Source organism: Exophiala bonariae, assembly GCF_035927105.1.
Source record: "Exophiala bonariae strain CCFEE 5792 chromosome Unknown scaffold_8, whole genome shotgun sequence".
In the NCBI taxonomy this organism is placed as follows: domain Eukaryota; kingdom Fungi; phylum Ascomycota; class Eurotiomycetes; order Chaetothyriales; family Herpotrichiellaceae; genus Exophiala; species Exophiala bonariae.
In genome coordinates, this window is record NW_027042483.1 from 293,903 (window position 1) to 319,408 (window position 25,506).

General features: G+C 48.8%; 9 protein-coding genes across 9 annotated transcripts; 4 read left to right on the forward strand and 5 right to left on the reverse strand.

The window, feature by feature from the left end:
- Positions 1–3,418: 3,418 nt before the first annotated feature.
- LTR84_012546 (uncharacterized protein) lies at positions 3,419–4,695 on the reverse strand (the record flags this gene model as incomplete). The annotated part of the gene is made up of 4 exons (XM_064856065.1): positions 3,419–3,722; positions 3,785–4,117; positions 4,175–4,504; positions 4,559–4,695. The coding sequence occupies 4 exons, from the start codon at positions 4,693–4,695 to the stop codon at positions 3,419–3,421; spliced, it is 1,104 nt and encodes a 367-aa protein (XP_064707965.1).
- Positions 4,696–6,670: 1,975 nt separating this feature from the next.
- Positions 6,671–7,474, forward strand: LTR84_012547 (uncharacterized protein; the record flags this gene model as incomplete). The annotated part of the gene is made up of 1 exon (XM_064856066.1): positions 6,671–7,474. One exon carries the CDS (start codon positions 6,671–6,673, stop codon positions 7,472–7,474), a length of 804 nt encoding a protein of 267 aa, XP_064707966.1.
- A 499-nt stretch (positions 7,475–7,973) lies between these two features.
- On the reverse strand, positions 7,974–10,181 carry LTR84_012548 (uncharacterized protein; the record flags this gene model as incomplete). The annotated part of the gene is made up of 2 exons (XM_064856067.1): positions 7,974–8,188; positions 8,261–10,181. 2 exons carry the CDS (start codon positions 10,179–10,181, stop codon positions 7,974–7,976), a joined length of 2,136 nt encoding a protein of 711 aa, XP_064707967.1.
- An 898-nt stretch (positions 10,182–11,079) lies between these two features.
- Positions 11,080–12,928, reverse strand: LTR84_012549 (uncharacterized protein; the record flags this gene model as incomplete). Its single annotated transcript, XM_064856068.1, has 3 exons — positions 11,080–11,261; positions 11,358–12,035; positions 12,157–12,928. The coding sequence occupies 3 exons, from the start codon at positions 12,926–12,928 to the stop codon at positions 11,080–11,082; spliced, it is 1,632 nt and encodes a 543-aa protein (XP_064707968.1).
- Positions 12,929–14,744: 1,816 nt separating this feature from the next.
- Positions 14,745–15,472, forward strand: ARL1 (Arf GTPase arl1; the record flags this gene model as incomplete). The annotated part of the gene is made up of 5 exons (XM_064856069.1): positions 14,745–14,822; positions 14,873–14,911; positions 14,962–15,008; positions 15,063–15,291; positions 15,338–15,472. 5 exons carry the CDS (start codon positions 14,745–14,747, stop codon positions 15,470–15,472), a joined length of 528 nt encoding a protein of 175 aa, XP_064707969.1.
- Positions 15,473–15,734: 262 nt separating this feature from the next.
- On the reverse strand, positions 15,735–16,628 carry LTR84_012551 (uncharacterized protein; the record flags this gene model as incomplete). The annotated part of the gene is made up of 1 exon (XM_064856070.1): positions 15,735–16,628. One exon carries the CDS (start codon positions 16,626–16,628, stop codon positions 15,735–15,737), a length of 894 nt encoding a protein of 297 aa, XP_064707970.1.
- A 696-nt stretch (positions 16,629–17,324) lies between these two features.
- On the forward strand, positions 17,325–19,570 carry LTR84_012552 (uncharacterized protein; the record flags this gene model as incomplete). Its single annotated transcript, XM_064856071.1, has 2 exons — positions 17,325–17,448; positions 17,505–19,570. The coding sequence occupies 2 exons, from the start codon at positions 17,325–17,327 to the stop codon at positions 19,568–19,570; spliced, it is 2,190 nt and encodes a 729-aa protein (XP_064707971.1).
- A 266-nt stretch (positions 19,571–19,836) lies between these two features.
- On the forward strand, positions 19,837–23,389 carry LTR84_012553 (uncharacterized protein; the record flags this gene model as incomplete). Its single annotated transcript, XM_064856072.1, has 2 exons — positions 19,837–19,857; positions 19,907–23,389. 2 exons carry the CDS (start codon positions 19,837–19,839, stop codon positions 23,387–23,389), a joined length of 3,504 nt encoding a protein of 1,167 aa, XP_064707972.1.
- Positions 23,390–23,912: 523 nt separating this feature from the next.
- Positions 23,913–24,917, reverse strand: LTR84_012554 (uncharacterized protein; the record flags this gene model as incomplete). Its single annotated transcript, XM_064856073.1, has 1 exon — positions 23,913–24,917. The coding sequence occupies one exon, from the start codon at positions 24,915–24,917 to the stop codon at positions 23,913–23,915; it is 1,005 nt and encodes a 334-aa protein (XP_064707973.1).
- Positions 24,918–25,506: the final 589 nt, after the last annotated feature.

Here is a 25,506-nt window from a genome sequence, read left to right on the forward strand (position 1 = left end):
TGAACGTCTGGCCTTATTATATTTTGACAACATGGAGCACTGTTTTCGAATTTTATGTTGGCCTGAATTTAGTCGCCAGTTGAAGATACTATTCACTGATGGTCTGGGGCCAGATGCTTGCAGGTTTGCATTCATCCCACAGCTTGTTGGCGCCCTAGCCATTGCCACCATGTTCGGAACACACAAGGAGTGCGAGGAGGCGACACATTATTCACTGACACATCAAAGCAGAGCTGTGAGGTTCTTAGAAGGGTTCTCTCAGGGGCTGACTGGCGTACAGAGATACCAACTCCCAGCTCTGCATGTGAAAATGCTGTCCTTGATGTGTCGATGGCTTGGCCCGACCGATCCACTTGTCGACCTTTTTGGTCTCAGCGGAGAGATCTTACGTGATGCTCTTGTGATGCGGTTGGACCAAGACCCAACCGCTTTACCCGGGATTAGCATCTATGAAGGAGAGCTGAGAAGGAGAACTTGGATGACAATCGTCGAAGTTGACCTGATGCTGTCTGAGCTTTGCCGGTTGCCATGCATGGTGCCCCCATATCAATGTCAACCTCCACGAAATATCAATGATGACGAATTACTCGAGGGAATGGAAGCATTGCCACCATCCCGACCAACTGAGCTTTGGACGGACGGTTTATGCCAATTTGTCCTCGCCAAATCTTTCCCACACCGGCTTGCTGCATGCAAGAAATTGGAGGGCGCAACTCCATTTACCATAGACGAACTCTTGGAACACACCAGGTTCATGGAGAAAGAGCTATGCAATCTGCCGCCACCGTTACGCTTTACGTATATGGACGACGAGGCAAGCAAAACCCCTCCTCGGTTGATGGCTCGTATGGAGTTGGATATAAGCATTCGAAGACCTTTGATGTACTTGTACTCCTGCTTCACGTCTGCATTCAACGCTGAAGATATCCCAGAAGAAGCAAGGGCGGGCTTTCTTCAGAGCTACCTTATGCTCACTAACTACCAAGATCTTTTCGACCCACAATTTTCCGAACTAAACGTACCTCGGCCTGAAGGCTATTGGGACTTCTTTCATAACGTATACAGACACGAGTTGGGACAGGCATTACTCGGGCTGTGCCTGGAGATTAAGAGAATTGGAACACTGCGTCAAATGCCCTCAGAAAGCCCTGTGGCCCGGACCCCAGGCAATGCCGCATCAGAAGCCGGTCCACGAGTCTCGGTTTTCACACGAGAAAGCTTGATCACTTCCGTGAAGGAAACTCTCGAGCCCATGACACGGCGATTGTCCCGTGCAAAAGCCAACTTGAAGGATCTCATATATCTCAACATTGTTTTTACATCGGTCCTACCGGAGCAAGAAGGCATGTCGAAACATGAACAGATCAAGCATGCTTTGCAAAAGCTTGTGCGGGAGTGCCAGATACAGATGGAACAAGATGGCGTGATTCTTGTCACAGCTCCTGTCAGGAATGATGGGAGACCTCTAGCTCGACCGGATCTCGACAGGAATGTGATGGATGCTCGTTTTGACCCATGTTGGGCCAGCTTTCCAGATCTTGACCTTCTTTGAGCCTCCGAACAAAGATTTCCAAGCTCACCTTAGTCAATTAGAGGCGTCAGCCATATCACCAAGTACTTCTCAGAATTCGTGGATCACCTGACCGCGTCTCGCTGTGAGGACTCTCCCCATGCCTTCCCCGAATCTAGTCTGCAGGGAGCCTCACACTTTTCCTTACTCGCGCAGATCTAGAAGTCTCCTGGGCCCGTCCATATAATGCTCTTAAGAGTCCTAGAATGACCAGTCTCAATGCTAGGATTGAATTCAATTTGTTTTAAAACCACCTGATTTAAACGTCAGGTTTGCAGCGTTCAAATCCTCAGCCAGAACCAGCCTCCCTAACCTGGACCAAAAATGGGTTCAGTAGCCTACCGTAATCCCTTGGCAGTTTGCTACGGTGAGATATATGTACATCTGCGTCAAATGGATTGCGCATCTCAAGCTTGCCTAGTATTGCATCGCCGACACGTCAAGTACCAAATAATAAATCTCCCTCACGCCGACATTCGTTGATTTCTCCCAGAACCCCTTGGTAGGAATCAAAGCTACTCCCCACGTCTTGTCCCTCGCTGCGCTGTCCTTGCACCTATCGCCACGATGTTTATTGCCCGCTCAGAATATGGTAATGTTACCCCAGTTCCATGTCTTCACTTCCCCATACTAACGGGCGATGTTCACAGATCGAGGAATCAAGTACGTGTTTGAATTGCAGAGGTGGAAGAGCCACACTAATCGTCTACAGCACCTTCTCTCCCGAAGGACGTCTCTTCCAAGTCGAATATTCACTAGAAGCCATCAAACTCGGATCGACAGCCATTGGTGTATGTCCAATTCCCGTTGATGAATGCCCTTTTCTGCCCCGAATCCACGAACTCACATAAAGCAGGTCGCCACATCACACGGTGTTCTCCTCGGAGTCGAGAAACGTGTTACCTCCCCTCTACTTGTGTCCTCCAGTATTGAGAAGATCGTCGAGATCGACCGACATATCGGATGTGCCATGTCAGGTTTACAGGCGGACGCACGGAGTATGATTGAACACGCACGAGTGGAGTCACAGAATCACGCATTCAACTTTAACGAGAAACTCGGTGTGGAAAGTTGCACGCAGGCAATCTGTGATCTGGCATTGAGATTCGGTGAGGGTGCTCAAGGTGAAGAGTCGATAATGAGCAGACCGTTTGGTGTCGCACTGCTGATTGCTGGTTGGGATGAGGATAATGGCCCACAATTGTGAGTACACACCATCCTGAACACGAGTTCGAGGGAGTGAGAGTGGCTCACACACACTACAGATACCACGCCGAACCCTCAGGTACATTCTACCGGTACGATGCGAAGGCAATTGGCTCAGGTAGCGAAGGTGCCCAAGCAGAGCTACAATCAGAATTCCACAAATCCCTAACGTTAGAGGAGGCGGAAACACTGGTTTTAAAGACACTCAAACAGGTCATGGAGGAGAAACTGGATGCAAAGAACGTTCAATTGGCAAGCGTTACCCAAAAGGATGGATTCCGAATTTACGGTGATGAGGAAATGAGCACGGTCGTTGCGAGACTTGAGGGTGACTAGATAGGAGGGCCATTGATTGTGTCACCAGTGTTCCTGCTCTACCTTCCCAAACCCATAGTCACGAGCATAGTCCGGAGTCAGGCGTGGATTGAGAACCAAAATCATCGAGGTATCATAGATCAAGGTATAGGTCGTGATGATTGGGAGAATATGAATTCGGTCCGTCAGATCTATGATATCTTTAACTTGTTCATTTTCTACAAAAAGGTGTTTTAACGGCCGCTAATGCAGCGATAGGAGCTCTGCGTCACTTGTTGAATATTTGCCGAGCGAGGAGCACCGAACCCAGATATTCTTGGATTTCAATCAAGTCTCATATGGTCGTTCGGCCTGAGGCGTGATACGAGCAATATGGCGTCGCTGTCCATCGTCCCAGTCAACCAGAGCCGTATGTGCCGTCACGCGGTTGTCCCAAACAACCACTGTCCCCGGCTGCCACTTCACGCGTGCTTGAATATCAGCAGAGAGAGCAATATGGTCATAAAGAAACTTCAAAAGATAGTCGCTTTCCTCCTGCTTGAAGCCGACGATGTATCGGGTGAATTGTGGGTTGATATACAAGGCCTTCTCACCAGTTGCAGGGTGGGTCCGAACCAAGGGATGGATGGAGCTGAGGAAATGAGTCAGTCATTTTCTTTTGACGTTGGTGGATGTGCCCTAATCAAAACTTACGATACTGGGTTTCTGCGGACAGTGCCCCCTCTGTTGCGAGCAGCGGTCGCCTGTTCGTAACCCGAGTGGACAGCAGTTAATCCTGCAAGGCGTTCTTGGAAGGCTGGTGATAGTCGTTCATATGCCTTGACTTGGTTGACGAAGAGGGTATCACCTCCTGCTTTTGGCGTATCGAGGGCGATGAGGAAAGTGGTGCCCGGCGGTTGTTGTTCATATGTCACATCGGAATGCCATGCCACCGAGTTGGTACGGCTTTGTAGGAATTCCAATGCTGATTTATCCTCGGCGGCTCGATGGACGAGATGTATCTCAGCCGCGCCCTTTGGTGCGCCACTTTGTCATGAGAAGTCAGCCATACAGTCGACGCTTAATCAAAGGGTAAAACTATACCTTGTTGGGTGGATATGAAGTCTACCGAAGTATCTTCCAAATTCCAAGGCCTTTTCGATGGGGAGATTGGCGAAATCTTGATCTCTGAATGCAACAACCTTTTTCTGTGCAACTAGCAGAGCCAATTCGTCTTTGCCCTTGTTGTCCAATTGCGAGAGCTGTACACCTGTGACCTCGGCGCCGATTGAAGCGGTGATGTCGTTGATGACTGTGCCCTCTTTCAGGAGGTTTGGTAGGGCCGGGTCGGCGTCTTTACCGTGTTCGACGTGATCGAACGGCTCGAGAGGAGGATAGACCTCGCCCTTCTCGTTATCCCACACGGGAAGCCACCTGATTTGATCAGCAAACCACCCTCAACCCAGTTGGACCATCAAGGCTCCTTACTCAGGGTACGAGGCTGCTCCAAACTTTGTGTCGGCATCCAACTCTTTCGCTCTCTCGTATCGTTCCGTGGCCAATTCCTTGTATTGGCCAACGGCACCTTTAAGAGTGGGAGCGGGGCTCTGAACGCTAGTTGCCATCTTGGACTGTCAGTTTATGTTTCTAATTTGAAAATATATTGCTACTGATACAGAAGTGTCTGGTTAGGAGCACTCCATTCTTATATTCTGAACTGCAGTACGGATCTTCGGCACATGAGACCATCGTCCATCATCCTGTAAGCCTATTTGCCCAGGGCTTGGGAAATTTTCACGAATTCCGACATTATACGCAATAGGCTTGTCAAACCCCGCAGAAGAGAGAAAGCCTAGGTGATCCAGAGGTAGCGTCTGAATAAGGAAGCTGATATGACTGTTCGATGGGATTGGGAGTTGTGATTGGACAGTTGCCGACCTCGCACGTCTTCCCCCACCAGATTGCGTGATCTGCTGGAGTTGGTAAAGGCAAACCAGAAGGTATGAGGCACAGTTCTTGTCAATCCATTCAAGTCGCAAGATGATTCGAGTGACGCTATCAGTCCATACTTCAATTTCACTTAGCCTGATGGCGAGCTCCGTGTGACGATAAGACGAGTTCTCACGAGTAAAAGACCCAAACTACTTGTGCGACGAACCTCCAAGTTCGAGTCTTCCTAACAGTTTCCTTCTCCATTTGCTTTGCTTCCCTAATCACTGAAGAGTCTTGACTGATAACGTCGAAATTGCTCTGCGTTGACTTCGCAGTGGGCTTTACGCTTGTGGTCTTCTCTCTCACAGTCATCATGTTCTGACGATTGCGTCCCACTCTCCAATATCGCACACCTGCCTGTAAAGGGACTTCGAAATAAGCACGCCATGCGAAGAGTTCTCGAGACAATGCGTTCTCTTCAGCTCTAGGACAGCACGTCATCTCGAATGATTAGAAAACACATTGCGTAAAGGTATTGCCTGATAACGAAGTCCAATAGCTTCGCTGGTATCCTCCCCACCCAGCCTGTAATCTTGCCTCATCTGCAGCAAACGTTCAGATGCTTTCAATGTAGCAGAAAGCATAGCCACACAGCCGATGCTCAGCTGATGCTAGGCGTGTCTAGATGTAACTCAACTTGATTGTCGGGAGGAATCCCAAGATCGGCATACTGTCCCAGGCGGAGATTCGCCGAGAAGGTCTGTACTCACAACTACTGCTGTCTCAAAGTCAACGACGGATGGAGGTCACTCTAACCCGTCTGTGAAGCTCGATATCTATGCCATGTCATCGAGTGCATGTTTGCAGCACATCCTCACCCCAAGCAATGTAGTCTCGCACGCTTTTTATCCTACCGAAATGATGACCACTATTAGGGGACAGAGATTCCGAATTTTCTAATTCCTTGTGATCCGCATAATATCCATAATCTTTGTCAAACTTGGAAGATCGATCATAGAATCTGGAGCTCAGTTCATGGAAAATGCAAATCCATACGATTTCTCTGCCAGAGGAAGTTGACGTCATATCGCGTGACCGCGTCCCTCCTTCGCGTTGCGACGCGTCTCGGGACATCACAGAACACGTCTCACATTCTCCCACTCCACCATGAAGAACTACCACAGCACAATTTGATTTCTAGATAGCTTTAATCACGTCCATTCCAAACTATCGACCATTGACTGCTATCAGCAGTCAAGGCTTATTTGAAACCATCACCGGAAATCTCCAAGGTCTTTCGAAGACCATCAATACGCCTTACCCTACGCCCAGACTCGAACCATGGGGAGAGAGGGACATCAACGTGGTTCTCAATCAACCCAAATCCCAAACCCACGTGAAAGGATCTGCAAAGACTGAGGTACTTTCCTAATGCTCCCTGCGTGGACATCTCTTGCTTTCTTCGTCGATGTGCTCACCTGATACAGACGAGCACCACTTCTGCAGGAAACAAACGCAAAAGTGCGGATGCTAATGACAGGCCAATTGATCTGGATGACATTGACATTCCAGAGATGGAAATCGTGCGTTCACTCTCTCTAATGTGCACCATGCCTTTATTTTCTGATTCGAATTGTGACTTGATGAATCCCCACTGTTTCAAGTGCCATGGCCACAATGCTGAAACCGAATCCAGGAATGGAACGCGAATCAAATCTGCGGGAAATCCGAACATTCATCAACAATGGTGACATGAAGGTTGAAGAGTTCCAAAACAAGCTCGGCGTGAGCGCCGCGTCGTACAGGGCGTTCATGAACGCGAGCGCACCCTCCAACGGGATGCAAAGCGACACGTTCATCAGTGCATGTTTCTTCTTCAAGAAACGCGAGATAGCCGGCTTGAAAATGCCACGAGCGAAGAAAGCCAAGACTTCGGACGGGGCAACGACCAAGAAAGTCAGTGCGGCCGAGAAGGATAAAACCGACGACAAATATGACGTGTCTGGGATCACGCTCGACCACGAAGACAAGCTCCCCGTGCCCATCTACGACACGTGTGACGATCTTCGCACAAAGATCAACCAGTATATGCAAGGGAACGCCAACAGCACGAACGCAGGGTTCGTACGCATCATCAACGCGGCCGCCTTCCCCGTCAACGCGACCAAACCGACCATCGCGACGCCAGCTCAGATGTCTACATTCCTCAAAGGAAGCGGGCCCGTAAAGGGCGCCGGGAGCCCGGTCTTCTACGTCGCGTACGTCTTTTCGAGAAACTGCGCGTCCGCGAACGGGAAGCCGAAGACGAAGAAACGTGAGGAGCTGGAGAAAGTGGGGAAGAACAGCGGCATGGACAGGGAGGATTTCACCAACAGACCCATTTTCGCGAGAGCCGATGAGGTGCCATACATCAACTCCTATGGTCAACTTCAAATTGGAGGCCGGACGCCTGCTCGGGCTAGGTACAATTAGTTGACTCTATGGACCGATGGACTATATCCTAGAGATTGTGAGGTGCTAGTGTCATATCGTATGCTGTATCGGAGACCATTGTGTGGCTATATTTGCAGAGACATGGAGGCTGTTTCAGACGAGGGATCTCAGGGGATTGAGAGTCTCATGACGTTGCAGTGAGGGTGTGTTGCCCTCATAAAAAATTGTACATTCACTTTGTAACACTAGAAGTTGGAGGTTCTTCGGATATATCATTTTTTCCTTCAGTCTAGAGGAATGAGATGTCTATACTGTTTGCAAGCGTAACCTGAGCACCTCTAAGTAGTAGCGGCACGTGTGCTCGGTATTGTTCACCAAATGTGAGCTCCTTGAGAGAGACCAGAACATAGGTTGCCAATGACGTCTAGAATACACCACTTGGAATAGAAAGTAAGGCGAAACAGCGATGTTGAATAGATTCAAGGCTTGGAGCAGCATAGATCATAGCTATCCACGTGGAGTAGAAATACATGGTGGCTTATTTGGTGATGCCCAATTCTTCGTAGAATGCATCCGTCTTGGGCTCTCTGCCGAGGAAGTCAATGAGAGTCTTCATTTCGTCCTGGCTTCCACCCTTCTCGAGAACCGTGTGGCGGTATCGGCGACCTTCAGTGCGATTCATCGGATCTTTCTTGAAGACTGAGTAGAACATGTCGGTCGAATATACCTGAGAGCTAAGGTAGCCGTAATAGCCTGTGACAAGAAGTTAGTGTCAGAGCTCTGAGTAAAAATGGTTATCTGGTGGTTAGAAAGATTTCTTCTTACCAGCATCGTAGCCGCCCATGAGATGGCCAAAGGTGGCTTGTCCATTGCCCCAACCATTCCCCTCTCCTAAGGCCTCTGGACCATCAATCTTGCTAATATCCTTTCGCAGGGCATTGTAAGTCTCGGAAATGTTCAACTGTTCCAAGCTGGCATGATCTTTTGGTTCGTGGATAGTCATATCAAAAATACCGAAGTGAAGTTGTCGTAAGTTGAACAGTGCACCATTGAGATTCTTGGTCTTGATAAGCTTCTGGATAAGATCGTCAGGAATATGCTCTTCTGGTTTGGTGACATTCGAGCCAGCATGTTCTCGCCATGAGTCATAATAGTCTGATGATAGGGTAGAATAATGCTTGCTGAGAGACTTCAATTGAGAAGGTGTCCAGCACCAATTCTCAAGCATTTGGCTGGGGGCTTCAACAAAATCCCGAACCGTGTTGGTGCCATGGAAACGAGAGTAGGTAGTCCGAGAGACAAGATCGTGGATACCATGACCCAATTCGTGGAACAGGGTGGTGACCTCATCATGCTTCAATAAACTGGGCTTCTTTGCCGTGGGTTTCGAAAAATTGCAGACAAGTGCTGTAGCCGGATATCTTCTTGTTCCATTCTCATGAATGAAACCAGGTTGGAGATTGAAATTTGCTGCATGACCATACTTTCCCACACGAGGGAAGAGATCAAGATAAAGGTAGCCAACAAATCCGCCGCCTTCTCCTTCATCATCCCAAACACTGAAGACCTGCACTTCCTCGTGCCAAACAATATCGTTGCCTTTGCCTGTGGCCGAGATAGTATCGCGGTCGCCTCCCACAATCTCCACAAATTGTAGACCAAAGATTTCCTCGAAAATCTCTAGCATGCCTTTGATACAGTTCTGGAGGGGGAAATACTCGGCAATGAGTTGTTGATCAAGCTGGTAATCTTTCTCCTCCATTACCCTATCGTAAAATCGGTGGTCCCACAAGTAGTATTTGCCATCGTACTCTTCCCCACGGGATTTGACATCATCTTTCTTCAACTCCTTCAACGTCGCGATCTCGTCCAGCCCACCCTGACTCAGCTTTCCACGTAGATCACTAAGGAAATCGTCCACGGTCTTTGGCGTTTTTGCCATTTTGTCCTCGATTCGAAACGCGGCATGATTAGGGTAACCCAGAAGACGGGCAGCTTCATCTCGGAGCAAGATCGCTTCCCGAAACAACGGAACGTTTTGGTTTGACTTGTTCTCATTCGCAATGAAAACCTTCTTTCGAGTCTCGCTGTTGGTGGCGTATTTGAGAGTCGGGAAAAGGTCAGGATATTTGAAGGTCAAGAAGTACTTGTCCCCCTCTTTCTTGAGTAGAGATAGAACGTCAGTAGGTACACCGTCGAGTTCCTGAGCGGTAAACCAGAGTCCTCCATTTTCTTCGTTCAAGTTCTTTGAGAAGGCAATTCCCAATTGACTAAGTCGTTTCTTGATCTCCTTGAAGCGATCTCGTTTAGGTCCAGCAGGGATATTCAATCCGTTGCGCACGTATCCTTTGTGTTCCTTTTCCAAAAGTCTCTGGGATTCAGGATCTAGGTTTTCTCCAGATTTAAGTGCTGCATCAACCAACTTGAAGACATCTTCACGCATAGCGGCTTCGATGCTGAAATCATCCATTAACTTCTCTGCTTCGGTCGAGGCATCTCGCAAAGCTTGATCAGTGGAGACTGATTGGTAGAAGCCGAGAATATGGGCCTTGAGAGTCTGCTGATTCTCGTCGTTGGCCATTGGTAGAAGTACATTCTTGAAGGAGGCATCTTTCAAAGAAATGCTGACCACAATGTCGTCCGTAACCTTCTTCGAACTAGCCAACATACTCTTGGTGTCTGCGAGAACGGAGTCAGGCGTAGCTGTGAAGCTTGGTGGTGCCTGCGGAGGCTTTTTGAAACCCATGGCTGAGGTACTAAGAGGTCTCCAGGGAGTTGCAGCAGATGTGACGGGTCTGAAGGGTCGGACCTGGTTTAGTATGGAGCCTAACCGAGAGGGAGCACGAAAGGGCGCCAGAATGATGAGGCAGATGATGGTGAAGAGGGTTGTGGAGGTGAGAAGGAGGAGGGTTGTGTTCTTGATTCGCGCCAGGATGCCGATTGCGTACAGAGCGGTCAAGACATGGACAAGGGGTTAGATTGAATGGAAAAAGTTTAGATATGGAGAGCAGTCAAGCAGAGGTAAGCAAACGGAAGAGGTTTGTATATGTGTGTAGAACGGATACATTGAAAGCAGGCTGTTCTGGTCAGAGGCAACCGCCCTTGCGAAGGTGGCCCAGTATTCAATTGGTACTACGGTGTTAAACGATGTCATTAAGCACAACAGCATGTAATTTAGGTATTTTTGACCAGCATTCAATATCAAAAATATCAGTCTGTCTTTAATCAGAATTTTAGAGTAGAAATGAGGATTTACGATAGATAGGATAGATCTAGAACATGCAGAACCCTAATGTACAATGCCGATGCTCGAGCATCTATAACTCCAGTCATTACAAGATCTTTCGCCCGATATTTTACCTACCATGACGAGGCTAACACTCCTGTGGTCAGAGGGGAGCCTTATGCACATCTCTATTATAAGTATCTATTCTCGTCTATCATGGAGTGAATTAATGCTCGCTCGTCGCTCGTACATAATGTAACATAATAATTAGTCATCGAGACGCTGTCAAAGGCACAATAACCAATCCCAAAATCGACAAACATGACGGGCACTCGGAGTGCATCAAACGCACTATACAACTCGCAAACTCAGGCAATTGGCCTTCAATCATAACCTCAGTCCAATCATACCAATGTCATTAGATAGCAGCGCCAATAGTAGTCGTTCCCGTCGGTCTCTTTTCTTGAGCGGCGAGTGCTGCTTCCCGGGCATCTTCAGCGTCTTGTCCGGGATTAGCGACTTCGTACTCCAGCATCTTAATGAACTTGTAGAAGAGGACAGCCATTAATGATCCGATACCAGGCCCTACCCAGTAAATCCCTATTTTCAAGAGGAGTGGTCAGCTTTTGGGACATACTGGTCGGTTGGTTTATGTTCATGGGGAGACAGGGGATATGAGGTAGGAAAGATACGTACAATGCTCACGGTCGAAGCGGCGGGAGACGACGCATGGGCCCAAACTTCGCGCAGGATTGAGACTCCCTCCAGTGTAGAAGACACCAACCAGTTCAGCGATAAAGAGAGCCAAGCCAATGCCGACTGGTGCGATGAAAGTAGCTTTGTGTTTCTCCTTCGCGAGCATGAGAATTGTGAAGACAAGCTCTGCGGTGAGGAGAGCCTCGATAAAGACACCCTGAACGAGCGAGGTGCCACCAGCAAGAGTGGTTCGAACATTGAGAGGAGTGGGAAATAGAACAAGTACAAGTGCAGATGCCGCAATACTGCCGGCCACTTGTGCGGCCACTAGGCAAACGGCACGAGCTGCCGGGATCGCTGAAGTCATCCACATTGCTAAAGTAACCTTGTACGCAGATAGGATCAGTGACTGACAAAATTCAGGGTAGCAGGGCCAACCTACAGCAGGGTTGAAGAGACCACCCGATATACGAAAGAAGACCCAGACGTTAACCATAAGCGAGAAGCCGAAGACGATAGCAATGTAGAGGAGAACGATGGCAGAGAAGCCTGTTGCGCCTCCAGACGTTGAATTGTCTGCGGAATTTCCAGATGGGATATTCGCAACCTGAGTCCCCGCAAATGCGAAAAAAAGAAAGAGAAGGGTCCCAACGAATTCACCGAGGGAAGCAATGAAGTCTAATGCACGTCAGTGTGATAGTTCTTGACGACGTGGGAGTATAACGACGGTGGGAATATAACGACGGTGGGAATATAACGACGGTGGGAGTATAACAACGTGGGGAGTATAACAACTCACGATTTTTGACATTGCTGTCCATCCATTGAGTCCAGGGAAGTCGCATGATCTCTTTCTTTTCCTCACGTGTAAGATCCTGGAATCTCAAATGGCGACCGGGAGATCCATTTCTTGGATTGATGCCTTGCTCTTCTTCATCTACATCCCATTCGTCTCTTGTTTGTTCTGCGTATGTATTGTGCGTAGCGACGGGCTTTTTCTCCGACGGATACCTCTTAGGCGGATATGGCTCTTCGTCGTACTCGTCCAGGCTCATTCTTCGAGGGTCATGGGAATACGCAGTCCCTTGGCGAGATGCACGCGATGGTCGACGGCGAGGTGCATGCTCTTCCCCTCCAGGAAAGTAGGCACGTTGTTGGATACGCCGGGGCCGATATGGTTCTTCGTATTCCTCTTCATAGTCGCTGTAGCGCTCGTAATCATCATATCTCCTGCGTGGACGGAGACTGCGTCTATACTCATTGCGGCCATACGGAGGCCTTCCGGCATCGAGGCTGCCACCATAGTGCTGAATGATAGGCCGGCCCTGACTGAGGCCAGCAGTGGTACGAGCTTCGTCCCTAGAGGGCCTGGTCGGAATATCCTGGTCAGGTATCCCCAGCGCTGGACGGTTCACTGTGGTAGGCTGAGAAGCCCTTCGTACCAAGGATGATGGTTCACCTTGTGTTGGACGCTCGCCAGGTTGATCTTCTGATGGGCGTTCAGTTCGACTTCCATCTTTGTGCACTTCACCATAGTGAAGAGGCAATTCGCTTATGGACTCTGCAGACATAGGGGGTGTTTGTGCTGGAAAGTTGCAAAGTTTGATACTCGTGCAGAGTCTTCTTCGCACAGTATTTTTCTGTATAAGATATATAGATGCCTGTATTGTGCAATTGATCGCCTTGATCTCCTTCGCAAGAATGATCCGGAGGAATGCGAGCCCTTTAAGCGAAAAGGACACCGCCGTCAGACCGCACAAGAGGCTGGTCCTTCGCAAACACCAAATGGAATCCAGCCCGTCGAGCATCCACCTACCTCGCGAGTCGAAATCTTGTTTGAAGCGAAACCTCAGGCTGGGAGATTGGGCATCATTTTTCGATTATCTGATGCCACATCAGAATATCTTTAACCTAGCCAATGAAGAATAGAGGCTAGGATTTTCCATCAGCTAAGCGAACCAAGAAACAGAGACTGGGTCTAGAATGAACGATCGTATACCAGTCACCAGAGTAAGCGCGCAAAACTCTCCAAGGCACACCCTTGAAGCATTCGATTATGCTTTGGACCTGCCTTGGTAACGTTCTCGTTGCGTCTCGGAACCAGTTCCACTTTCGAGGATGAAACTGGTAAGATTTCGAGGCGGCAACGAAGACTGGGCCACGAATGACTCGGTAGCGAGGTTCGCCTATCATGTACATCACTCGCTAGTGAATGCCTAGGAGCAGGAATTTTTGTTCTTCGGAACTTTCGTCACTGCCAGTGGATCTAAGGGAAGTCGGAGATTTGGGATTTAGTTGAAAATCCGAGAAGAGAAGAATACAGTTGCACAAGTAGTTATGCAGTCTCCGACACGGGGTGTCTCGTGGAGTAATCCATAGAAGCTTAAGACTTGAGATTAGGGCTTCCATGGAAGTTTCTTTGCAATCCCATCCTCTTCAATAGAGGTTTCCAATGGCAAGTTGGCAACAAGTATCGGAGTTCGGATGTGAAGGTAGAAATTGGTTTGCTGTTTCGGCAAGGGGCCAGGTACTAGCTAGCTTATCTGCCGTTTGGGGGCCGGCCAACCTCGCGATCGGGTGAAGTTGAATCTGATCGATCTCCCACTCTACGCAAGATGTCCATGATAAGAATACGGATACTGTTGAGCCACCCAGATGAGGATACGACAACTTCAGAATAAGTTAGTATACGGATACTGTGACGCAGCTTTGGTAATTGCGAAGCAAGGGTCTTGTCCCTGACAAGGCTGGTTCTCCCTGCATTGGACCCTGTGGGTCGAAATAAAGTCCACTGCAGCCACGTCAGAAGATGATCAAAAAGCAAGGATGAATTGCTGGGAGCGCAGAAAGCGCATTATCATGCAAAGCTTCATTATTATTTGGATCGAGGAATCCTTTCGACTGCTCGAGTCACACTCTCAGTGTCAAGCTACAAATCCACTTTTAAGTGCGCAACCTTGGTTTCTAGAAGATTGAGCTGGAGCTTCCATGAATCGGAAGTACCAGCGGTGAAAGCCTTGGCACAATCCAGAGCAAACTTAAACTCACGTGCACATTGCACTTCCAGTGAGTCTCTCTTGTCGACCGTACCCAACCACCATGCTCGACCGTACAATTCTGACACGGATTCGGAAGAACTTGAATGCGTCGTTCCATAGGCGACATCACGTTGTTCACCACAATTTAACACGTTTCTTTGGTCTCAGCATAACTCGAAACATCTTGAGCTGGAACCACAAAGAAACTCGGACTCGATCCCAAACTTCTTCCCGCTGTACTCTCTAATTTCGGTTGGCGCTCTGACATCGGGAGGCATGAATACGCGTGACCGACTCTTCTAAAGTCTCACAACCTCCCTGATCACTGACACATCCCATCGGACGAAAGATGGGTGGGTCAATATCAAAATTATTCTCCGGCCTTGTTTGGGGCAAGAAAGATATAAGGATTTTGATCCTGGGATTGGTCTGCACACTAGTTCTCTTCAATCCACTCAAGCTGACTTTCGCCATCAGGATAATGCCGGCAAAACGACCCTTCTTTACCGTCTGAAGGTATGTATCAAGAAGGTTGCCTGACGATTCTGATGTTGACGAGATTGTAGATCGGAGAAGTGGTGACCACAATACCAACAATTGGTTTTAATGTCGAGTACGTCACTACCAAAAGAGCTACCAGTTTTGGACCCAGCACTAACAAATTTAGGTCGGTACAATACGGCAATCTAAATTTCGACGTCTGGGATCTTGGTGGCCAAACGTCGATAAGGCCATACTGGCGATCTTATTATGCAAACACGGCGGCCGTCATTTTTGTTATTGACTCGACCGATATTGAGCGATTAGAAATCGCAGCAGATGAATTGAGATCAATGTTGAACGAAGATGAGCTCAAAGATGCTGCACTATTGGTATTCGCCAACAAGCAGGATCAAGTAAGGATGGTGAAATGCTCGGTTGTTCACTGCTGACGTTGTGTAGCCTGGTGCACAAGGCGCTGGAGAGATCTCGGAGGCGTTGAAATTAGGTGAACTGAGGGATAGAAATTGGAGTATTGTTGCGTGCTCTGTCATTGATGGAAAAGGCATCAATGAGGGTATGGACTGGCTCTCGTAAGTCTTCACAGTAAGAACGTAAGGCAAGATATTGACCGTGGATAGGCAAACTGTACAGTCAGAATCATAACGATATTCATGATATACCCCGGAATTATTGGCACTTTATCAAGAGCGGTTCCTATCAAGTATGTCTCAGTATACTGAGGTCTTGACTCATCACCCTCATGCGTATCAGCCCCCTCAATGTTTACGAGTTCCTTGCCTGTGTTTGAAGCTGAAATTGAATGCCAATACTACACGAAATGAATGACCTCGGTCTCCTAAGGACTTGCAGTCACCTTCGAAAGCCACAAATCCAGCTCATGGGCCAATCGCGCTGGTTGGTCATAATGTATCAGATGGCCAGCGTCCTCAAGAATAACCATTTGGTCGGTACCAATCTTGTGCGCTAACCTTTTGGCTCGATCCACAGGAATCCAGGCATCTTCCTTGCCCCATATTATCTTCACAGGCATCTTCTTGCCAATTTCACCATATCTTGGCTCTACATCTGCAGCATGTCGCTGATCAGCTTGTCTCATCTGCCTTAAAAACCCAGCTTTTCCCTGCACTCCACATGAAGTCCATGGGAGAAGTAGCATATCCTCTACCCCTGAGGGAAGCGGTTTGAAAGCCGCCCCTTGAATATACGCCCGAGTCAAGCCATTCATCAACTTTTGTGGAATGGCGTTGAATACATCGTGGTTCGCAGCAACAAGCTTGAAAAATGTTGAACCAAAGGGGCTGACAGCAACGACATCCACCAAACACAAACTGGCGTACTCCGCACCATGGTTCAGGCTTGCCCGGAGGGCTATCAATCCACCACTGTCGTGAGCAATGACATGGGGATGCTCGGAGAGCTTCCATCGCTTCAACAAAAGGGCAAATGCTTCGGCTTGGCCTGCCAGTGATGCATCAAGGTCCTTGCGGTCTACTGAAGATATTGCAACACCACCGGGCGATTGACCGAAGCCAGGATTATCGAAAAGATAAATTTTGAAAGAAGATGCGAACGTTCGCGCAAAGGGGACCCAAACTCGTGAGGACCAGGGTGTGCCGTGGATGAATATCAAAGGAGGACCATCGGGATTTCCTTGGACTGTGTAGCTGATTGTGTACTCCCATTTTCCCGTGCAAAAGCAGGTTTTACTGGTCAATTCAAAGTCTGCCATCTATGATTAGGGTGATGCAATTCAAACTTGCTATGACCAGGCAGAGTTTTAGACGAGCATGAGTTTTTGTTTGACTTAAGGTCCACAACAAAACCCATTAGAGACATATTCATTATAAATGAGCAGCCTTGAACTATTTATACTGGGCAGAATGGTGTAAAATGCCGGCCAGATCAGTGGCTCAATTGCATGGGATTGGCTCAAGCGTATCGTCTGCTCCAGAGATGGAAACGCCAGCTTAAAGAAAAGTGATTAATACGCCCTTCATTGGTGTTGAATTGGTTTGTCACTCATAGTTAGCGAGAACGGTACCTAGGTACCTAGGTACGATATTTTGTCCTTGCCTCGTTGGAAGGAGCTGAACAATGCCATGATCAGTGCGTGCAGGGTGAATAATTGTCAGCCCACGACTGTGGTGGGCGTGACAAGCCTTGCCCTCGGATTTGATGCGGAGAAATTCTGGTGGAACTTCACGCGCCACAGAGTTGCGCAGCACAGTAAGGGCCACCGCAGTTTGTAAATGCACAACAGTCGCACCCTAACTGAACATTCCACTGGTGGCTCATCACCTTCAATGGACTGATATTTCTTTCACCTTTGTGATGACATTATATAAACATCAAGCCTGCAACTGACCTCGACTCTCGCTCTCCCCTTCAACGATAAATCTATCCACAAACCTGAAAACCGATCAGAATGGTCGGCAAAAAGAGTGGAAAGGCACTCCTACGGGAGGAAGGCCTAGAGAGAACAGATAACAACATGGATCTGACTTCATGGCCCACCATCATACCCATCAATCAGAAGAACTACTACACAGGTGTGTTATGCGACAATCTTCGCTGAGCCGTCCTTGACTGACCCAGATGATTATAGATTACCTCAAGCGCGATGAACAGATCCTGGCAGTCCGATCACAGCAGGAGGAGGCTCGAAATAAAATGATAAAACAAGCCAAAGACAGAGACAGAGCATTAGCACAAGGAAGGACAGTTGGTCCAGATGGTGACATCGAGATGGAAGAAGGTGACGAGGAGAACGAAGATGAAGCGTCCAGCGGCGCCAAAACCATTGTTATCCACATTGGATCTCAGAACCTCAGAGTTGGCCTGGCAAATGATGCGTTGCCCAAGACCGTCCCTATGGTTGTCGCGCGTCGCGCAGAAATGTCGGAAAGTGAGCTCGACAATGGAGAACCTGCACCAAAGAGAGCCAAATTGAACAACGGCCTCCCCCCTCATGAACCTGAAAAGCGCTTTGGTGACGAATTTGCAAAGAAGTTTGCTGGAATGTCTAACGATCTCAAAGTCAGAATGAGGATGAATAAACGGAAAGTCTTACCACAGTCGCGAGATATGGTAACAAGCTACAACCGAAGAAATACATATGAAACCATCACCGACTTCAACGATACAATGCGGATCGAATGGACCGAGACATCGCATAAACGACCATGCATTACCGGAAAAGCTGCTCTCAGAATCCCTGAATTATCAGAACCCAGGTACAAGCTGTTTTGGCCCATCAAAAATGGTTGGATTAACGAACAGGACTATGCATCGAAACGGTTTGTGTACGAAGATATCAGAATCATCATTGAAGACGCCATCAACCTGCAGCTGGAGCTCAACATCAAGACACGAGAGGAATGGGGTCAATACAGCTGTGTCATCGTCATTCCGGACTACTATGAACGGACGTATGTGACGAGCCTTCTCGACATGGCCATCACGGAATTTGGGTTCGCCCGAGTGTGCTTCATTCAGGAAAGCTTAGCTGCGTCCTTTGGTGCAGGCTTCACCGTCTCCTGTGTCGTTGATATTGGTGCACAGAAGACGTCAATATCTTGTGTGGAGGACGGAATGGTTATCGACAATTCACGGGTGAACATCAAATACGGCGGTGCTGACATTACGGAAGCATTTGTGAAGATGATCATCTACAATCATTTCCCGTATGCCGAGATTAACTTGAATCGGAGATATGATTTCCAGCTGGCTGAGGAGTTGAAGCAGAAATTCTGTACCATGACGGAAGCTGACGTCTCTGTTCAACTCTATGATTTTCATTTACGAGCTCCAGATCAGGAGACACGGAAGTACACCTTCAAAATTTACGATGAAGTCATCCTGGCGCCCATGGGTCTGTTCAAACCGCATATACTGAACAACAGTGGCAAGCTCGATGCGCGTAGGAAGCTCGTTGAGAAGTCATATGATATTTATGATAACAAGCCCAACGATCCAAGCTCAACAGCTCAGGCTGAGATTCTCACTGCCATCGCTCCTGAAGAAGTCCTTACTTCGACCACCAAACCGACCATCAAGACAAACGGAGTTACCAACGGTGTTGTCACTAACGGCACGAAGGAAGAGTCCTTCAATGATTCACGCCGACCTTCTTTCGCCAATATCAAAGAGATGGACTCCACGCCGCAACCCTCTGCCGCCAGTTCTCCTGCTCGTCAAATTGACGGAACGCCGCAACCTGAGGATGTAATGATGGACCGTGGCCCACCCGGCAATGAAAAGCCCAGGATCGAAGAAGAAGAAGAAGAGCCCATCTCAATCGAGCGACGTGACGATGTTCTTCCGATCTACCCGCTCCCTAATGCGGTTGTCACGTCGATCACCCATGCAGCACGAGGCTCGGCCTCCAAGACTGGGGACTATTTGAGTGGCATTATGCTGACGGGCGGGACTAGCATCATTCCGGGCCTAGCGCAGCATCTCGAGGACTCTCTGCGAGGTATACTCCCAGGCTACAGCAAGGACATTCTGGTGGGACGGCCTCCGAGGGAATTGGATCCCCAGGTCGTCGTCTGGAAGGGTGGAGCGGTTTTTGGAAGGATGTCAAGGACGAACGACAGTTGGATCAACGCGTTTCTCTATGAGCGTCTAGGTGAGAGAGTTTTGGCCCACAAGTTGATGTGGGCATGGTAATTCATGGATCTCATAGTACCCAAAATCACCTACTTCATAGAGGTAGTCGAACAGCTTTATGAATTGCACCTTGGAGCCTGTCTTTTGTACCTATGTAGGCTCTTGACTTGCAAGTTTTACCATGTGGAATTGCACATAATGATTTAATGCTCCACCGTAAAATATCTCTGGGTCGCCAACCTCTCGTATGTAAAGCACCAACATTGGAGCAGAGCATGCCACTTTCGATATAGCTCCTGATCTCCTCAATATTTTGAGGATGTACGATGCAATTATGGTCGACCCGGGTGCGTTACTCATACGAACCTGCTTCCAATAGGCTAACCATCTCCATAGTTTCCACCGCGCCGTTGCAGGCTAAGGAAGCCATACAGTGGTCGAGCCCGGACCGCCTGCACTTACATCTTGAGAGGTGGCGATGTCATCAAAGCAGCTGAAACCCAGCGATATGTGCAGGTTCGACATTACATAACGAATCGACGATGGAAAGGCACCGCCTGGTCGCTGCTCACCCACCCACCCAACACCTTCCAGCACAGATCTGTGCGGGATGATGGGTTTAAGGGCAACCGTATGTCGAAAGATGAAGACCTTGAGAAGGCAAAACTCGGCATAGACCCTCCGTATGCGCCAGTCCGTCGTTGGGCACATGAAGCTACCTCAAAAATCCTCGAAGAAAACGAAAGGCTGTCTCCAAAACCTATAACAATGGGTATTCCAGCCTCGAATGTTTATCTCTCGATCCAAGCACTCAACAATGCACAATCAGCCGGACTGAGAACCCGTTGCATCGCAATTTCCCCGGACCAAAACAGGGGAGAAGTGAGGACTATTGACGAGCCCCATCTTCCACAAGGAGAGAAAACATTCTTTGAGCTCCCCAGGCTTAACTTGACCAGGTTGAATAAGGACTGCACCCGAACTCTTCAACTCGACGAACAAGACACGGAATGTATAATGAGTGCTCTTCTTTGCTGTGACGCTACTATTGCTCTGAGCCCCACCGGGTCTGGCAAGTCAACTCAAATTCCCCAACTTATACTCGATAGCCCACTGCTGAATGAAACTGCAACGAAGATCAAGATCATATGCTCCCAACCAACGCCTTCCTTGGTTCACTTGGTAGCTTCTAAAGTTATCTCTGACCGGAGTGGGAAGCAGGTTGGGTCCGTTGGGTATGATCTTTATGAAGAAAGCGACCTGCCGAAAGCCAACGGAAGTATCACCTACTGTACATCTGCAATTCTTTTGAGACGTTTCTTAGAGGATCCGGATCGTTTTCTTTCAGCATTCTCCCATGTCATCATTGATGATGTTCATGAAAGTCAAGGAGACACCGAGTTGGCCCTCACACTCCTCCGTAGAGGGATTCGCGAGAGGAAAGCCGCTGGCAATCAGTACCCTAAACTCATCCTTATGTCGGCAGCGCACGAGGCGTCCAGCCTTGTCAAGTATCTAGGAGACCATAGCGGAAGCGACTCTGCGTTGACTGTGACGGAGCTGAAGTTAGGTGGACCCGCCTTTGAAGTACAACGACACTACCTCTCTGATATTCTATCAGAGCACTCCGATGTACCATCTGAGTGCATGCCGCTCGTGTTGGATGAAGAATACCAAGAAAACACCCAGAACTTCATCCAAGGAGAATTAGCCTTCACAAAACTCCAGGCTAGCGAAGAAAAATATCCACGGTTCAACTTCCCAGCGTTCAGGCGTTCGGCAGGTGAGGGAGTAGTCGGACTAGCAGCATTGACAGTCTCTCATCTAATCGCGAACAAAACCCCGGGAGATATCCTGGTTTTTCTGCCCACCAAAAAAGACATCTCGAAAATGACAAAATTACTTCACAAAATGTGGCCAGCACCTGTCAATGTTGAAAAGTCGAGCCGCCTTGCTGTTCTGTCCTATGAACAACTGCAAGAGTCGGATATCGTGCCAATGGAAGCAGGCTGTGTTCGAGTCGTCTTGGTTACGAGCAACATAGCACCTTCAGTCATGCTACAGAACGTGACCCACGTCGTGGACAGCGGACAAATTGAGACAAACTCCACGAATGGCAGTAGTTTAAAAGAGCGCATGAGCTGTACGGATCTGGACACGAGCTATGAGTATAAAGGTCCAATATCAGGGCGCAGTATCACCTGGATTAGCCAAGCTGATGCACAAGCGAGGGCAGCTCTTGCAGGCTTTGCTAAAGGGGGTCACTATTATGCACTCTACACTTCACAGCGCGAAAAGGTATTTCCTGAGCACAACATTCCAGGAATCGATCAGAGTGATCTTGTACAAGAAAGTTTGATGTTGTCCGCTGCAGCAATATCCTATGACCCGATTCAAATATTCCAGGAGATGCCACAGCCACCAAGATCTAAGGTCGCTGAGAGTGCATTTCGCAAATTACGAACGCTCGACGCATATACCCAGGACAACAGGATTACAAATCTCGGGCTTGCGATGAGCCACTTTTCACTCCATCCCTCTGTAACGAAATCTCTATTGTTAGGCGCACTCTTTGGCTGCCTAGAGCCGATGATAATCCTGGCATGCCTTAATCCATCTAATACTCTACTCGATCATACAGGTCTTATTCGCAATCGAGATCCCAAACAACAGCGAAAGCATAGTGACAGTGATCCTGTCAGCCAGATAGAATGGTTTCATCGATATGCCGAAGGTTTGAGGCATCATAACCATCGTAAACGGCGAAGAGCTGAGGACACAGGAGATGTCGAACACTCAACATTCCTCACAATCAAGGAAAGGAGCCAACGAATACTTATGACCCTGAGGAGACTTGGTGTTGGGATCAACCACGGAAAAGGCGAGAACATCGATGGCTTGGGTTGGATTCCGGATAGTCTGAATTTCAACAAGAAGAACAAGGCGCTCATCCTAGGTATATGTCTCAATACCACTCATCCGAATATAGCTATATGGGACACGTCTGTTGATGGGACACAACAAGAATGGAAAGATGCGTCCTCTTACCATAACAAAATTGACCCTCATAGTACTGTCTACCGCACAGCTAGGCTCTTCGACGATAACCCGGATTTGCCTGCCACGGGCATCAAATTCGGTAGTGCTCCTAGCCAACCCACCGAAGTATCATACCTTCGATCACAAAGAAAGATGCTTTCATACCGGGGGAAAAGAATAACTGGAGCAGGTTCGGATTCGCGACTGTTGACTAATCTGGAGCACGTCAGTATGCTATCGCCAATGCTGGCAATTCTCTTCCACCCTGCTACAGCACTTGATCCCAGGGGGCATATCGTACTGGATGGAAGAATGAACATCAACCTCAGCATTGAAGACACTGTGGATCATGAAATCGAATCTCATGCCAATCAGATCCTCATAGGGTTTAGGGACATCCTCCAAGGGTTTTGCCAGCAAGCTTTTTCGCAGCTCAACATACCATCACCCAGTAGTCTACAGGTATCTGGAAATGTTGAGGGGGGAAATCGAGATCTCGCAGATCTCTCTCCACCTTTCGAAAGCAACCTGCGCAGTACCATGGTCAACATGGTCGCCAAGGTCTTAGAAGACGACAGAGCCTACTGGCAGTCACCCGCGAAGGTTCACAGTAACCCAGCGAGGCAGGGTTCAGAGAAACCACCCAGCACGGCAAAGGACGAACTAGTGACCGCAAGGAGAGATGGCGCGTTCAAAGTCACTGCCGACATTCACCGGTTAACTCAGCAAGCAGTGCAAGACGAGGAAAAGTACGACGAGATGGTGTCCATGCGTTCAAATGGGTTCCGAAGGGTGTGGTCAAAGAATGTCGGGCGAGACCAGGACAAGCGCTTTGGATAGGGTTCCAAATGAATTCCGAAGCGCATATAGCCACCGGCCTGTCTGATTCGAGACCCGAAATGAGAAACATCGCGTCTGGTGAATGCAAGCTGGAATGGTATGGTATGGTATGAGAGCACGGAAACGCGACTTTCGCTGTCGTTGAATCCATGAAGTAGGCAAAAGTGACATACTTGCCCTCTGAAGACGGTCGGTCTGCCAAGCAGTAACATATCATCTGTTCTACGTTTCAACCGTGGAGCCATGCTATGTAATCATATTGCATCACATCGAAGTGGCGAGGTTTTATTCAGCCAATTTGAGCATTATCCAGATACACTGAACCCCCGCTTCGTCTACAGGCTGTCAGACATAAACAATGTTCCAGGCAGACTTGTCTTCATCGCGCAACGCTGAGAGGCGACGAGCGTATGTGAACAAAGTGAGATCACGACGTACTAATATTTGATCTAGATGGTGAGTAGGTGTTCATGTAGGTGTATTGCATCACTGAGCATGAATGATCTCCATCCGTGCTACTATTTTACGACAAGCCCAGACCCTTCTCGACCTTCTCGCGATTCTTCGTGAAATACTCATCCACACCGCCCAGAGGGATCCCATAGCTCCTGACTTGCTCCAGATCGACGATATTCGGATTCTCGTTCAAGAAGATGTGGCTTGCGATGAACGGGTCGGTGGCGGCCTTTTCCTGCGCCTCCTCTGGTGATAGCCAATTGATGGTGACGGTCTTGCGGTTCGAGACGGATCGTGTCAAGGCGTCGATGACTTCTTGAAGCGTCAGGTCGATGCTCGCGAGGGGAATGGTTTTGTTGGCCCATTTCTCGGCGAACTCGGCGGGTGCTGCGAGAATGGCGTGCGCCGCGAAGCGGCCGATGTCGTCGGGATCCAGATGGGAGGAGACTTGGTTTGGGTTGATGGCAGTGGTGATTGTCGGGTTTTCTGCGCTTAGGTTGGGGTACATCATGGCTTGATGGGGTGGATGGTAATTGGATAGAAATGTTGCTGGGAGGATCAAGGTGTAGGTATAGTCCGGCGGCGTTGGAAAGGGTGGGGCTTTGAGGGAGGCGATGATCCCTCCTTTGCTCTTGTAGTAGGTGTCGATCCAGCTCCCTGGCTGTATGTTCTTCAGCGACTCGCGCTTGTCGGCTCGGTTGACCGCAGAGTAAATGACGTGCTTGACACCAGCGGCGAGTGAGGCTTGCAAGATTTTGTGGCCATGTCGTGACTCTGCCTCGAGATCCGTAAATATAGGAGTCACATTAATGAATGTTGCTGTCGCCCCGTTGGCCGCCTTGGTGAGGGCATCCAAGTCATCGAAATCCCCTTGAAATAGTTTGACTGCTGTAGAGTCCAAGTCGACAAGAGCCTTCGACGCCGCAGATGTTGGGTCACGGACGTAGGCATGGATGGTCAAGGAGGTAGGCGGAGTGGTCGATTTGGCACGCTTGAGGAGCTCTCGCACAACACCACCACCTTGAGTTCCAGTGGCGCCAGTCACGAGAACAACGGGAGAAGAGGAAGGCATTGTGTCTTTTTTGAACACGAGTGAAGTGGTTAAGCAATGCGCTTGTCGTTGATATAGCCCGCTTTATATAGAGTCTCCTGTCTCTTTGACCTGCGGCCATGTAGTGTAGAGGGATTGGTGGCCTTGCAAATACGCTGCTTCGAGGCGTTTCCCAAAAGGATTCAATGCACAAGTATTTCGGCCGAGATGGCCCCGCTTTTGGAGCACGTCGTCCTATCAATCAACGAACAACAAGCGTGCCTGGGAGGAAGCCACTCTTTAGGATAAGCCTCAAAGTCGCAATACTTCAGACATCATCGGAACCTTTATGGAGCGGATTGTAGGGCTGTATACTTGTTTAAGCAAAAGACCAAGGAATATTGCTCCACATGGCCGATGCTCCGAAACCATGGATGTAGAGAGGCAGGATCGTGGCCACCTGTCTTAGTGATCGGAGGTTTCGCAAGATTCTGCGACAGCGTTCGGACTTTCCCAAGAGAATAAATCACCGGATCATTGAATCGTCCCATAATCACATATCCAGACTTGATTGCCACAGCTCGAATACTCCTCTGTGGTTCCCGACTTGGAGCCTGACCCAGATGACAGG